This window comes from Perkinsus marinus, assembly GCF_000006405.1.
Source record: "Perkinsus marinus ATCC 50983 genomic scaffold scf_1104296968428, whole genome shotgun sequence".
Lineage (NCBI taxonomy): Eukaryota > Perkinsozoa > Perkinsida > Perkinsidae > Perkinsus > Perkinsus marinus.
The window spans coordinates 11,538-27,016 of NW_003203153.1; the positions used below are offsets into that span (position 1 = coordinate 11,538).

A 15,479-nucleotide genomic window follows, 5' to 3' on the forward strand; every position below is an offset into this window, starting at 1 on the left:
AGCCAGATGGCTACGGTGATATACTATGGTCGGAATAGCAGTCGTGCCGGTTGCATAAACTTCCCACTGCGTCTCGAAATTCCTAAATGCGACCGTGTGCCCCTCTGTTACTATGTTCTTCTAATCCGTTCTCTTTGATGATCTCTTCCAGTCTCCTCATCTCATCCATCTTCAAGTGTTCAGGGCATAAGTGCTGTTAATAATGATAATGGCCAACCACACACTATAAAAGAAGACGACTGCATGTTATAGGGCGCGAGTTCAATTCCCGGCTACAGGACTTTTCGAACATTTGATAACAGGCTGTGGGTTCGATTCCCCCTAGCTGCATTTCGACTGATCCAGCCACGATACCCGGGTACGATACTCGGGTGCGATATCCAGGTTCGATTCCCGGAGACTGCAATTTTCTTACAAGCGTATTTTCATCATTCATGATCAATACGAGGGTTCGATTCCTGCCAACTACATTTCACTTTAGCCATGTTCAACTCTCGGTGGCTGCAACTCTTCCATGGATCTATCAATCATGTCCGATACGTGGGTTCAATTCGTGCAGAGTGCATTTCATCTCATAACCAGGTTCGATGCCCGGTCATGGAAATTCTCCCATGACTATGTCGTTTTAAACCTTCGATTCCATTCCCCATGCTAGCGCGTTCTTTCGACTGCTTACCTTAAATCACTCCTGACTCTCTCCACTATCTGTTGGGTGTCCCAGATTTCTCTGCGCGCAGCCGAATTTGACTCAATCCAGCTCGATAACTGGCATCATCGACTCCAAACCTGAAATAAATAGTATTCACCACTCCCATTATCTCCAATTCCACGATACTTCGAAAATCGTTGGTATTCTAACAGTTGGATTATGACACTCTAGATGACATTCTCTCCCATCACCACTGCTTCGTTAGCAGAATGGAGTCACATCTACTATACATCTACTATTATATTCAAGGAAACTTGTCACTCAGGGGCATTACCTCCGGGTGATTGGTGACGCCAAATTATCAAAAATGACTATCACAGATACTTCTTTCCCTAATTATTTTCCGAACGGCATCACCACCATTTTGGTCTCTATATGGCGCATTCCCGTAAAGTGAGTCCAGCGGCAAACACCAAACAATTCACTTGCAAAAGCCATCTAGTTTGCGCCGATAAGAAATCATCTTCAGCCGTGACGCTCATATTTTTTCCATTTCAAATCCGTGATGACGCCAAATTTCCGCGCATTCAGTTCAACTCACCCAGTAGAGTAGTCCTCCGCAAATGACTACTCACCATCGACCGCGATCGTGGTGCATCCCGATGAGAGCAATGACAACCACGCATGTTGACGACACAAAATCAGGGACATTTGAGGAAGAGACTACTGATGGCACGCATGTACTCCCTTACCACACTTCCAACACTTCTACTATCCTAAAAGCTTCTCTACGTCTCTACTTCGCATACCTTCTCGGCCTTCTTCCGCCAATACTGTAGTAGCACCGAGGCCTCGGGGTGTCAGTATAGTGGCCCCACCACGGTGGTGGCACCACCACGACGACCATGATTGTCATGGATAGGGGACGATAGTTGAACTGATGGCTCTTGTAGTAGTAGGATATCCCAGTCGCTCCAGGAAGGTATGAGAGATGATGTCTCTCGTCTTTTCCCAGTGTTGAGCTGTAGGAGCCTCAGCATTGCGAGCCATAGTTCGTGCGCTGAGCCAGCCTGCGTGCGAAAGCTTTCGCAGTGGGGCACTTGTTGAGATCGGTGGCCTCGTGATCTACTGCAGCTTTCTTGGCATCAACGTAGTCACGGCAGGTAGATGCCGTTGCCTCGCAGGCGTTGCGCTCATGCGCTCCGTTGCATCGGCTGCAGTGGGGGGTAGAGTCCCGTTCATTGCAGACCGATGAAATATGTCCGAGCTTCGAGCAATAATAACATATCGTTATGTCATGGCCCATGACTCATGGGCAAAGTCAAACCTCACCAACAAACGATTAAGTATTATCCTCTTGGTAGGTAGTGCAAACATTCTCTGGAATAGAGATGGGCAGACTGCAACTACCAGGTGCGGGCCTCTCCAGTGAAGATTCGTCACCAGTGAGCCATTGATTCCCGCTGTGTGCTGGGGGTTGGATTCCGATACCTCCCTGTTAAGAGCACCAAGGGAGATATTACGGTTGATTGCCGGATTGAAGATGATGACCCTAGGGTGCCTCAACTGCTTTTTGTCAGCCTTCAAGCCACGGAAACCATCCAGCTTCTGTATACAGGTCTCCAGATCTTTGGGGTCAGCCAAGGACAGGCCAACACCAGCTTTGCCCACTGGGAAGACTCCCGTCACCACTATGGAGCGAGGGAGACAGTCCAAGGTATGGACCCTCAGCTCCGCGAACTGGGGAGGGGCAAGGGCAGGGGCATCGGGGGAACCACGTAGGATAATCACCGGCTTGGGCCACTATTCGTGCGGCCTAACCGTGACTCGGCCACTGCCACGAGAGGGCAGTGGTTGGGAGGGATTGGGTAGGGTGGCGTCCGAGGGGGTGTCGTCATCCGAATCGAAGAGGCTCTCAATGAGCGCGGTGAGTTGCTCGAGGATGAGCTCGGCCGTTTGTCTCTTTCCCGAAGGTAGGCCTTGAAAGGCTACCTTGGCTAGGTAAGCCATTCCCCTGAGGGCTCGTTTGGTCTGAGTAACAGCCTTGGCTTCGCCCGAGGACTTTTTGGGTACATGGATCACTGGTGGACTTGGCCTGGGGGTGGGTGGGTGGCAGTAGGAGATGGGTGTCATATCCGCATCAACTGGCTCATCCGCCCAGACAAAGTTGTGTCTCTTGTGTAGGGGAGAGGCCCTAGCCGCGATCTCGGTCTGAGCCTTCTCCCAATGATGGGTACAAGGGTGTGGTAGAGGGCACACCTTAGCGTTAGGGTCTGAGCATTCCAACAGATCCCTTTCTAGATCAGATGGAGAGATCTCTCCCTCCATACTGATATCATTTCCACCAGTGTCCGAACCCAGATGGAAGACAATGTCTTCAAGACATCTGGGTTGGTGCCGAGAGTGACAGTCTGGAGGTTAGTTCCAAGCCATGCAGTGGCCGGAAGCGAAGGAGTGAGGTCCACAGAGTCGGTAGACGTACGAAAAACGTGAGCGTCCTCGAGATCGACAGGCGAGGTAGAGACGACCGTAGTGGCACCAACGTTACGTTGGATAGAATCGCCAGGTCCATGAATCCCCGCAGATCTCCTGTTCGGGATGGTATCATCCGTACTTGGGCGCGCAAGAGATTGCTTAGGACTACTCCCACCACACCGTGCGAGTACTACACGATCCGGCGAACCCGAGGGAGCAACGAAAGACGAGTTAGACGCGATCGAACGACTACGGATCTCACTTGCCACTGTAGCTTGCTTGGTAGATGCCATCTGGCCGATGGCGGTACACTTGGTCTTGTAGGCTTCTTTGGGACGCTTGTCTCCGGTAGGGCGTAGTTTGGTCATAATGACGGACAACTTACGGTACTTGCTGAAGCACATTTTCATGTGCATTCCAGCAGACTCGGCGATAACTTCGTCCCGTTTACCTTCAATGATATGATGTGTTTGTTTCTGTATGCTTAGCCTTGCTTTCCATACAAGAATACTACCTTTGTACTCCACTATATCCATACTGAGAATGGATGCGGTCGTGAATATACCGCAACGGGCTGTCTGCCAGAACAGAGTTGTGTGATTTATGCTAAAGATGATAAGTGAACGTGTATTGATTACTACTTCGTTGCAATTCTCTGGCATCCTCGCCGTGGCATATACCTTCATGGCATCCGACAGTATAGTGTCTTCGATGTCATGAGGTACAGGAGTGGTTGGATAGGAGTAATCGCCTCCCCAGCTTTTCAAGTTCGATGTCTGGTAGAGGTATGGGCTCTAACCATTTACGAACTAAGAGGAAGGAATGTGACCAAGCGATGACTAACTATTTGCTGACCTAGCTTTTCCAGCTTCGACGGTCTTCCTCCACCGACACCGAAACTTGGGAGCCACTTCCTCCTTCTTAGATATCGGTGGATATTGCCGAAGGTGATGGAACCCCGAGTGCCTTTACTCGAGCAGAGAAATTCTCCCACGACTATGTCGTTTTAAACCTTCGATTCCATTCCCCATGCTAGCGCGTTCTTTGGGTTGCTTACCTTATACAACTCCTGACTCCCTCCACTATCTGTTGGGTGTCGCAGATTACTCCGCGCGCAGCCTAATTTGACTCAATCCAGCTCGATAAGTGGCATCATCGACCACAAACCTGAAATGAATAGTATTCACCTCTCCCATTATCTCCAATTCCACGATACTTCGAAAATCGTTGGTATTTTAACGCTCTGGATGCCTTTCTCATCCATCACCACTGCTTTGTTAGCAGAATAGAGTCACATCTACTATCATATTGAAGGAAACTTGTCACTCAGGGACATTTCCTCGTGGTGATTGGTGACGCCAAATTATTGGGATGTTAGAGACCCCGATGTTAGATATGGACGGGGATATTAGGCGCATATCTAATAGATATGGCATATCTGATATGCGCCTAATATCCTATATGCGCCATATTATCTATATCTATACATATCTTAGCATGTATGTGAGTGCATGTTAGAGTCCCCGATTAAGGCGTAGCTCTACCGGCCAATGTTCCCAACGAAGTTCCATCATCGTGTTATCACAGATCGATATGAACCCTCCTACGCACTCTAACGGTTATATGGATTTCGCCTTCGTATCGCCTCAGCTGATTGGTAGTTCTGATAGCAGCGGCATGTAACCGTGTTTGGTTCGACCATACAAGTTCGCCACCATATTGGTTGTGAAATTATCACAAAACGGTGAACGTATTCAACCAAGTTGTACGTGAATATCACCTGAGATGATTCATCTAAGATACTTCGTTGAGAATGACCCATTCTAAACGGGTCACTCAGGATGCGAAGTTTCCGCTCAGCGCGACCTGCTGTGCATTCTATGCTCAGAGTAAAATTTCGAGAGAGAGCATAAAGAAGCAACAACTTCTCGTGAAAAAAGGTCCCTATCGAGCTATCCAGGCTTCTTACTTTCATCACTTCCGCTCCGTACAAACTAGCGGCTAGTTACTAGCCGTTCAGCCCTACTATCATCACATCCTCGCCCTCCTAGAGAACCTGCTATCAGCGAAAAAGTTTATGCGAGATTCTCGGACTATGGTAACACTTCATACTCCCCATCTTCTCGTTTCTACGTGCATCTTACATGCCTTCCCAAAGAAAACGCTTGTAGTACGCAACCTATCCACATGGAACACAAAGCTCTGAATCCAACATTTCGATACCGCGAACTTTGCTCCTCGGCTCATTGGTTAGGTCAGGTATCCCTTGAGCACTACAACTATGATCGCTAGCTGCTGTAGTATAATCTTTCATTGGACTCACACTCGGAAGGTCCGGTTTCGAAGTCGGAGACACAATTACAATTGACTAAAACACATGTCAGTTGAGATGCTCCACCGCCAGAAATGCTGTGGTGCTGGCAGCAGATATTCAACCACACTGCTTGTGTTTACTGACTATCTAGTGAAGTCCAATCACCGGCTATAGACATGCTTCAAGATCCAGCGAGCACAGCGATTGTGCGACAAACAATCTCAATCTCCGAACTTGAAGCATGTTTCCCACACAGAAATATACTGCTTTTCGTATAATGCGGATCTTAACCAACACGACAGCATGGCTGTAGAGAGATACCGAAACTCAAGCACACAAGCGAGCCGCACCTAAAGCAATCCTTGCCAGCTCAGCCGGCTCATGTGTCCTATTCTTCAAGCTATTCACTAGCCTCACAGCCAATTTATCAGGCATATGGATATATTGGGGTAACTCATGGTTATCATTCAAACAAGCGATGACCGCTAATTCGTCATCTGCCCAATAGTCGCGATAGATATGCATTATAGAGCTCAATAAAGCACTAATCTGCGCAGGGTCAATCCCATCACCAACATTAGCGAATAACCATGGTACACAACGTTCTAGTGTAATGACGGGAAAGTCATCTAGTCCAGGCAGGACCGCGCAGGCACCCAAAATCGAGACAATATCATCGATGGTGAAGGACACTGGCTGGTAAAGTACCTACGCGGGAATATAGCAGTAGTCCGAATCACCTTGAGGATGTCAAAGCAAAACCGAAACCCTCCAACGTTATTACTGTTCTGGAAAGGATGACTGTTGTGAGAAGGGTATGACTGGTAGATCCCATCCATGGCTGCATATCAAAAAACCCTCTCTCGTATGCCGACTTTATGGCACGACATATGATAGCTGCATTGGCTGCGGTTAGCTGCCGAGGTGGGTTACAAACCTGAAGGTCGGAGGTGAATGATAAGTTGTAGTAGATACCGGACAACTCACCAAATGATCGATTAACACATCAAAAAGCCGTACCTCCTCCCGCGAGACCATTGTCCGCGTGGAGTGTCGTCGTCCTGTGGCGATACGGGATAATAAAGTCATGACATTACCACAAGTAACGGGTGGATGCCTAACGTCTCGCACTTTGCTACGGTCATGTCGAGGTGATAGCCTATCGGCTATAGCTGTGTACAGCTCTGCATTGACGTATCCAGCTAGGCTGCATGCACTTGAGTATCGAGTAATGAACTAGAACGAAAGTGTTAGACTTATACGCCAAGCCGCATTGAGTACTTCAAAGTCGACTCTACTCGAGCGGATATCCCTCACTATCATGGCGTGTATGGACTCCATCTCCGAGGAACGGAAGTATTCCAATGCCGGAGGTAGGTGAGCCAACTCCTCAATCCTTCTCAATAACTCTCTACGAGGTACCTGGGGAGTGATACATGGCTCAAGTACGCCACAAGCCAAAGTGAATTGAGCAAGTAAGTTTCCCAACCCTAGGGTGGTTTGAAACGATCTAAGATACTTACATGGCGTCTGCGCACCCCTTCCGATAGATGGAGGATATTTACAGCTGTTTTGGGAAGGACAGTAGTGATACGTTTAGGTATGGTACATGCGAGCATGCTACTATGATGGGGATTGAATCATGGGCATATGCTGTGAATAAGGTGTTATACTCAATAGCAGAGCCTATACCTAGCTCGAGTAGGGCTAGGTGTCAATTGATTGCGACTATCACCAGAATGCCCGCTTTCGACTTTCCAAATATGTACAGCATAACGCCGCCAAACACAAAGTTAACGTTAACGTTCGGAAACTCCATCACACCACTACTCAATACCATAGTTTGAAGCGTCTTCTTCCGATAAGCCTTTATAACCCAGTGTCTCGGATACTAGTAGAGGATGATACTCTCACATCCTTACCCTCCAGCATCAGCATACTCCGCTGGAGAAGTCTTGCTGCTTCTCTTTCTGCATCTACTCCGGTGGCTTCATCGAGCTCATGCACTGTAAAGATGAGAGTACTATCGCGCAGAGTAAGTAGGATTTGATGGCGTGTTAGAGTAGGAGATGCATGGTCGTTAATAACGAGACGGAAATTTCAGTCTCGGAATATATGTACGGTGTTGCGCTAAAGGATTACCATCGAGCTTTGGAGCCAAGGACTCAGTACTCATTAGGTCGAAGGAACCGGCCGAATCCTTGCGCCTTTCGATTGCAGCTTCCTTTCTACAACCACTACGAGGATTTAGGTAGAATATTGGCATCGATAAGAGCTATACAACAGGGAATGTCCGTGATAGTGCTCGGGATACCCAGGTTAGCAAAGGCCTCGTTGTGCGAGGAGGACATAGCCTTGGCACCCTATGATTGCCATCATTGGCTCCATCACGGCATCTGCCGCGGCTGTAGTCATGACCACTACACCTGATGCCGGAACAGATAACATGACAGCTCGAGTGGTGTCTTCTCATGGATCTCCCTATGCCGTAGACCTAAAATCATCCACTTCATGATACTCCGATGACCATCTGATAGGCCTGGGAGTAGCAGTAGACTAACACAACGAGAATAGTTATCCAATGAATACGTAGTTCTTGAAATAGTCGTTAAGAAAACGATAATGGTAATGTCGATATCGATAATAGGGAAGAGGACGAAGGAGGCATAGACGATAATGGCAACCATTATTGTAGAGCAGGCCTTATATTATGTACGAGTACTCTAGCTGCCATAGTACGATTACCAGTCTGTACATGCAGTGTAGCTAGGTTGTATGCAGCTGCTAAGCGTACATACTCTACTTCATGGACTTCGTAATACATCTTGCCATTGCTTTCAGCTTCATGGATAATACTCAAGGCCTGTCTATAGAGCCTATCAGCTAGATGGAAGACAGAGAGTTGATGCCAAAGTCTCCCTTGATTGTAAGCTATTTCAGCCTTGGCCAACACGCCTGATACTCCCTCCTGTTGAAGTCGGAGCTTCTCATACAATTGGAATACCGCCAAAGCTGAAACATGATGCCATCAGCATACGCCCAAGGGCTAAACACTACCTTTGGTGATGGTAAGTTGTCTATCGTACGTCACACGTGATATAGACATTGTAGTGAGGGACGCTGTGAGAAGTAGAGCTGGGTAGGGATCATTGGGACGTAGCCTCATGGCTCGGTAGTACTCTCTGACGCTATATCGATGCCTGGAGAGATCATCGGCTACAGTCCTCTATTGAAGAGGTGGAATATTATTACGTTTGGGCTAGTGTACTAAGATGACCCAGTATGAGAGTATACTCATACACTTGAGGGTACTTGATAGCCTGTCTTATCAACCATGCTCGTTGGTCGATGAACTCTAGCTGATCTGGTTTGGTCCCCTTCCGCATTGTAGTTTTGCCCTTCACCTCATCCGAGTGCATTGAGAAGCCCTACACATCACTTGCTACTACTAATAATAATAGCCCATACCCAAACCTACTGCTTCCTCATCTCCTGCTGCGATATCGTAGAACATAAGTTTGGATAGATAGCTTAGTGTACGTGATAGTGTGTAGTAGTCCTTATCATGAGCGTTATTCACAGCCTAAAGCACGAAGGACGCATTGATAGCAGTCGACATTAATACCATGCCCTTACTCTTTGTCGGAGGTATTTGAATACAACCTTCCTCATACGGGCCTTGATTGCCAGGTTGAAGCTGGCCTTCTCTAGCCTGGATATATGCTCGGACCCTCCACCACCACCGACAGGGATGGCATTATCAGCAGTACTCCTTCCTGACTGCGTCCCACCACCCGCCTCAATTGTTGAGGCAGTACCACCTGCCTTATCTGATGCCTCAGCACCACCACTGCTGGACCATCTCTTTCGACGGGAGTGTAGTACCTATTAGAGGGTCGCTAATATGCTACAGGATAGACTTATAAATCCTTCCTTATTACAGTTTCTATAATTTCCACTGCCTCTTGCTCTCTACCGACCAGGTGGCATACATTGGAGCCTCTGATAATGAAGTCAACCAAGGCCTTATCACCGAACAGGTCATCGATGCCCAGCAGTTGCATCTCCTTCTTTATACGAGGCAGTGCAGGCTGAACACCAATGACTAGGCTACAGTAGCATCTTATGATAATTACCATCCCATCTTTAGCTTTAGCCTCCGCCACTGCTTTGGGATCGTCTCTCCCGAAGTTAATAAGAGGTGTTGCCTCACTGAGCAGTTCCTTAGGTGTAGAGCCGCCGCCCTCACGAGCACTCTTCTTATTCGGGCTCACAGGATGCGTAGCCGTGTTGAAGTATTGTGGATATTGACTTCTTCGATACTGAGACACGAAGGTAGTGAGGAGATGATGGAGAGGTGTTAAGGGTAACTCAGTTCATTACCCTCACAGCACGCTGATTATCTAGCTCACAATCTCTCATGAGACTTATCCACGCTGAAGCAAATCTAATAGAACAAAATAGATAACGAGCCATGACCACACGATGAGATCAGCCATACTTCAGCCTTTTATCGTGTAGATCTTCTGGCAGCTTCTGAGATGTATCCCTATGCACTTCCAGTTCATCACTATCCAATATTGCCATCAAAGTGTTGTATCTGATGAAAGCATGCTACACACGCAATGGGATACTCCATGATCATTGTTACGCTGTCTTCCTCTCCTTAGTACTATGAGCCCTAGGCAAACTCCTGCACATCAGTAAATCCTCATAGCTCAAAGTCTCTAATAGTAGCCTATCAGCATCAGCACTCCTGCCCAGCCGACGCCATATATCGGATAGCTGTACCAGAACCTGGTAGCTACCATAAATTAATGGCTGAAGGAAATATAAACAGTACAGTAGGGTCATCCTGTTGGGGTGAAGTAGCTGCTGTGATATCGCCATCCTCATGAGATAACCTCGCTGCATTGATAGCCTTAGTCTCCACTGCTCTTTCTAGGTATATACCGGCACTCTCAATATCACCGAGGGCGTAGTAGTAACTGAAGAATAACAATAGGGAGGGCACTTCTGAGTGTATGATGTCTGTATAGACAGTATAGAGTCATGATAGTTATGGTTATTACTTTCCTATTCTTCCGCACAGTGTCTTAGCATGTACGGGGTCGATAACCTTGCCAGGCTGTGCTAGAGCAACTAACAGCTCCAACGCCTCCCTGGTATGACCATTATCATGCATAGCATCAGCCAATTGTAGATGGAGATCCTCTAATCCAGTGGGAGCATTACCTACAGTGTAACCGTATCGTACCAATACAATGATGATGATAAGACATTGTTTCCATCCTATTACCACCACTATCCTCCATCTCTTGTGCAGCTGCCATGAGTAATACTCCACAGCACGCCTTCGCCAATGGACTAGCACCCATAGGTGGCTCCTGTTTGGTTAGAGCCAATGCCTCCTCTGTAGTCCTCGCGTTACCAGAGGATCGCCGCTCTGCCGTACCTGTATCAAGAGTGAGGTATGATGATAACAACTAGTGGTTAGTATTATTACCTGTCTGTGCATGATAATACGACTCGGCCACACCCAGTTTGACCACTAGATCTATAGGCTGCACACTAAGGGCTGCGACCAAACCCTGTTTATCCTCTATTGATACGTTGGACGGGATAAGGAATTTACCAAGTATTGTTCGACACTTGCCATACTCCCTCAGGTCAATGTACCTGTAACAGTACTGGATGAGAGTAGTACGTAACCTAAACCGTGCCTTACACTTCACAGAGCATGTTCATAAGATCAGCATCCCGTGGAGATGGCGAGGGATGGTCAGCACTGGTGCTGCTGCTACTATCACTATCCACACCTAGGCATACCTCCAATACACGAGCAGTGGCTGGCTTGTCTGCTTGGAGGTACAGGGCCTTGGACAACATACGCCCGATGACTAAGATGATGCATATTCTTATGCTTCTAGTATCATGCAGATTACCGAGGTCGCCAGGATGCATTTCAAACAACATTTGTAGATAACGTGCTGCCCTCGCATAGCGCTTTATCTAATGATAGTGTTTCGGTCATTCACAGTGAAACTTGTGGCAATACCTTCATAAAGCAATCAGCCATGTCCCATAGCACTGATTTAGCCTCATCAGTACCGTCTTCCGGCATTGATCTCCAACATCTATGGAAGCAGTATCTAATATAGAGGATGATGGTCAATAATGAGCATGTATGCAAACACTATGACTACGCGGCCTGAGTGTAGTTCCCTAACTCATCCCTTGACCTCTCAGCTAGTCTCTTCCAAAGCTGAGTATCTCCTGGAGTCAAATGTGCAGCCACCAAGAGCACCTGGTTGTTAAGTTACCATAAATCCATTATATCACACGATTTCTGTACCCCACCTCTAGAGCCTTCTTAGCATCCCCCATCTCCTCGTATATTAGACCTAGTGTTAGGAATGGATCAGGAACTCCGGGCCCTAGGCGGATTGCTTCCTATAGTAAGAATAGGGGGCAGACGTGATGCATGCGGTCAGAATTCTACCTTAAGATCATCAATAGCAGCATCATAATCCCGCTTAAGGAAGGCATTGTTAGCCTTACCAAGCATCTCCCTCACCTCTGGACTCACCTTCTTCGATGGACCGGAAGCAACTGTTGGGCGCTTGTGTTTCTTAGGCTTGAGACTGAGGAACACAGCGTCCATGTTGAAGGTTTCCCATACGATATTACCCTTTAGCTCTCCTCTCCCTCAACTTCTTCCGTCGTCTCCTTCTATGCCTAGCCTTACTCTTGAGGAATTGGCTTGCATTATTGCTCATGAGTAGGTCATCGAGGTCAGATGAGTCATATGATGATAGACCACTTGAATCAGCATCGCCGCCCTCTTCCTCTTCATCTTCATCATCACCATCCGTCATCCAAGAAGACATATCACCATCACTCCCCCCTATCCCTGGTATACCATCACCTACCATTCAATGTTACTGCCCACTTATATATGACAAGTATCTTCCCATTACCTCCCATCTCCACATCCGATCCCGCATGAGCTGCAGCCTGAACAGGATGATCGTATTACATGCAACAATGACAAAGAGAGCATCAATGACAAAGAGCATTGGCTAGAAAGACTCTATGAATAGTAAACCCATATCCAAGACTCATCACAATACGACTGCTATCGATACGGCACTACCTTTCGCCCTCCACGCTTTTGCTTTCTCATACCGCTCATTATCCTCTCCTCAGCTTCCTCAGCTTTCTCTGCTAATGGTATGAAATCTTGTAGGTTAAGTTCAGGGTTGCCATGATAGAGAGTATCCAAGTCCATACCCTCGGGTGGGGTCATGGCTTGTGCTGCAGCCAAGACGGCCACAGGAATAGACTCAGAGCTCCCTTGTCCTCCAGTCACTCCACCTCTCACAACAGGATGTGCAGTACTACTCGAAGAGGATGACGAAGACATTAAGAGTCTGATAAGATGATAACAATCCATTATGACTTGTTAACTCAACATAGCATAAATGATGGTAACAATGTCGAGAAATGATTCATGAATCGGAGCTAGAGTTCCTGAGACATGGCAAGTAGGCAGTGATGGATAACAACTGTCGATACAACCTCAACTACAGCAGTGGTTGACATGGTAATCCAAGACCGAATGTGATGCCGATACCAAACCTTGATTATGATACCCTACAGTTATATTGTGCACTGCCTTCCCTATTACACTTTCCCCCCGTGATCTGCATAAGACGCCTCTACAGCAAGCATGACAGGTGCATAGGCCCGGATAAGCCTAAAAAGTAGCCTGAAGTGCAGGTACATTCTGGAGACCCACTCATCAAACATCATATGATGTCGAACCTGACCTGTACTGCTACTACGCCCCATTGATCGATGTAAATAGGATGGGAGTATAGTAGAGTCTATTTATAGGTGAAGATCATCATAATCCTCAAAGGAAGGGGACATCAATACTATCCCCATTCGTGCATTCATCCTCGATATATGCTGAGTGGCCAGGGGAGGCTATCTACCGCATGGTAGGAGAACAAAACCTTGGACCTTATCCGCCGCAATAGGGTGATCAAGGTGGTACTCGTAGCCGAGTAGATCTGCCCCATATCAATCCTACTCTAATTCCACCTATTCATCCCACACACAGCGCCTACTGTGATACTCGAGATAGGGCCCTATGCATTCAAGATTTGACTGAGGGCTTGTACATCTGGTAGAGCGATGGTGTGAAATCCAAGTGAGCAACTACAATCATTACCTTTGAGATAATGTGTCTATAATGACGTTCAGTTTCCACACTAGACTAGGACCGTTCACAAGTCCGGTCTGCATCATCTATCCTCCTAATCATATGATATTAGTGTGATATGAGTATTTGTCAATTGATGCGTCATCCATCATCCTCATAATCACCTTCTCTATATATCTTCTTCCGAACTGCCTTCCTCACATTAACGGATCTAGTCCCCTCCATACTATCCTGCTTATACGGTATTATCCATCGCTGTTATACCTACACATTGTGTAGTAACATCATCGTGTAGATGCTAGCCCTCGATCTAGATCTCCCTGGGTGGGGATCGTACACTCTGGTCCTAGTACGAGACAAAGCATGTGCAAGGTACGGCATGGAGGCTTGACGTTTGAGCTCACTTAAGATAGTGTACTGCCCCACTCCCTCACCGAAAATCATGCGTGATGATGAAAGCGCTCGCCCATAGCTAATCGACTCTTGGCTGTAACATGACATGAACTGTAAGGTAATTTGACCTCTTCACGATGTCTACCGCTCGGCCCGTCGTATCAGTATACGATCTCTCTGGATCGTCATCCAGCACTACATGTGCTCCTACCGTCTTTCAGGCTCCTCTTAGGCCCGACCTAGTGAGGTCTGTCCACTCCGCTATGGCCAAGAACAAGCGTCAGGCTCGTGGTGTTAAGTTCGAGGCTGGTTATGAGACCGCTGCCGCTTCTTGGGGTACCGGTCGTGCCGTATCTCGTATCCCTCGTGTCCCTGGTGGTGGTACTCACCGTTCGGGTCAGGGTGCCTTCGGTAACATGTGCCGTGGTGGTGGAATGTTCGCTCCTCTTAAGACCTGGAGACGCTGGCATCGCAAGTCTAATCTGACTGAGAAGCGTCATGCCATGGCCTCTGCCATTGCCGCGTCTGCCTTGCCTCCTCTTGTCATGGCCCGTGGTCATCGCATTGGTGAGGTACCTGAGCTTCCTCTCGTCCTCTCTGAGGGTGTTGAGTCTGTTCAGAAGACTAAGGATGCCGTTGCCGTCCTTGAGGCCCTTGGTGCTGGTGCCGACGTCCAGAGGGTTAAGGATTCTAAGAAGATCCGTGCTGGCGCCGGTAAGATGCGTAACCGTCGTTATGTCATGCGTCGTGGTCCTCTTGTCGTCTATGCCGAGGGTGATGGTCTTACCAAGGCCTTCCGTAACATCCCCGGTATCGAGCTCTGCCAGGTTGATCGTCTCAACCTCTTGCAGGTTGCTCCTGGTGGCACTTTCGGCAGATTCATTATCTGGACTCAGCCCGCCTTCGACCGTCTCCAGCAGCTCTTCGGTTCCTACAGGTCCGGTGCTGCCTTGAAGTCTGGTTACAGGCTTCCTAGGCCTTTGATGACCAATGCTGATGTGGCTAAGATCATCAACTCTGAGGAGGTTCAGGCTGTCTGCCGTCCTGCTCTTGCTCCTGCTCGCCGTGTTGGCCAGAAGAAGAATGCCCTGAAGAACCGCCAGATGATGGCCAAGCTTAACCCTGGTGCTCTTCATCGTGCTAAGCTGCGTGCTCAGGCCCAGCAGGAGGGTACTCAGGCTCATGTTCAGAAGGTTGCTGCTATCCGTGCCCGTGCTGAGCAGGCTAAGAAGAGCGCTAATGTCGGTAAGACTTTCTACAAGGAGCTCACTGCTGCATATCAGCCCACCGTCGAGAGCGAATCCGAAGACGAGGAGTAAATTTAACTCGCAGCACACGACGAAATATTATCTCGATAAGAGCGTTTGATATCTGAAGAGGATATTGGTGAACTGTGTTGTGTTATTACGTTGATGATA

General features: G+C 47.9%; 3 protein-coding genes across 3 annotated transcripts; 1 reads left to right on the plus strand and 2 right to left on the minus strand.

Annotated features, from left to right (window-relative positions):
- Positions 1 to 748: 748 nt before the first annotated feature.
- On the minus strand, positions 749 to 3,540 carry Pmar_PMAR009052 (hypothetical protein; the record flags this gene model as incomplete). The annotated part of the gene is made up of 4 exons (XM_002768368.1): positions 749 to 786; positions 2,173 to 2,389; positions 2,471 to 2,922; positions 3,387 to 3,540. 4 exons carry the CDS (start codon positions 3,538 to 3,540, stop codon positions 749 to 751), a joined length of 861 nt encoding a protein of 286 aa, XP_002768414.1.
- Positions 3,541 to 8,056: 4,516 nt separating this feature from the next.
- Positions 8,057 to 12,747, minus strand: Pmar_PMAR009053 (hypothetical protein; the record flags this gene model as incomplete). The annotated part of the gene is made up of 23 exons (XM_002768369.1): positions 8,057 to 8,450; positions 8,496 to 8,638; positions 8,691 to 8,866; positions 8,917 to 9,021; positions 9,075 to 9,323; positions 9,380 to 9,529; positions 9,575 to 9,760; positions 9,822 to 9,885; positions 9,940 to 10,038; positions 10,090 to 10,235; positions 10,282 to 10,426; positions 10,511 to 10,673; positions 10,738 to 10,893; positions 10,945 to 11,117; positions 11,167 to 11,338; positions 11,384 to 11,450; positions 11,497 to 11,590; positions 11,645 to 11,745; positions 11,799 to 11,891; positions 11,941 to 12,082; positions 12,129 to 12,366; positions 12,419 to 12,455; positions 12,595 to 12,747. 23 exons carry the CDS (start codon positions 12,745 to 12,747, stop codon positions 8,125 to 8,127), a joined length of 3,378 nt encoding a protein of 1,125 aa, XP_002768415.1. The 3' UTR covers positions 8,057 to 8,124.
- Positions 12,748 to 14,198: 1,451 nt separating this feature from the next.
- On the plus strand, positions 14,199 to 15,443 carry Pmar_PMAR009054 (60S ribosomal subunit protein L4, putative; the record flags this gene model as incomplete). Its single annotated transcript, XM_002768370.1, has 1 exon — positions 14,199 to 15,443. The coding sequence occupies one exon, from the start codon at positions 14,199 to 14,201 to the stop codon at positions 15,378 to 15,380; it is 1,182 nt and encodes a 393-aa protein (XP_002768416.1). The 3' UTR covers positions 15,381 to 15,443.
- Positions 15,444 to 15,479: the final 36 nt, after the last annotated feature.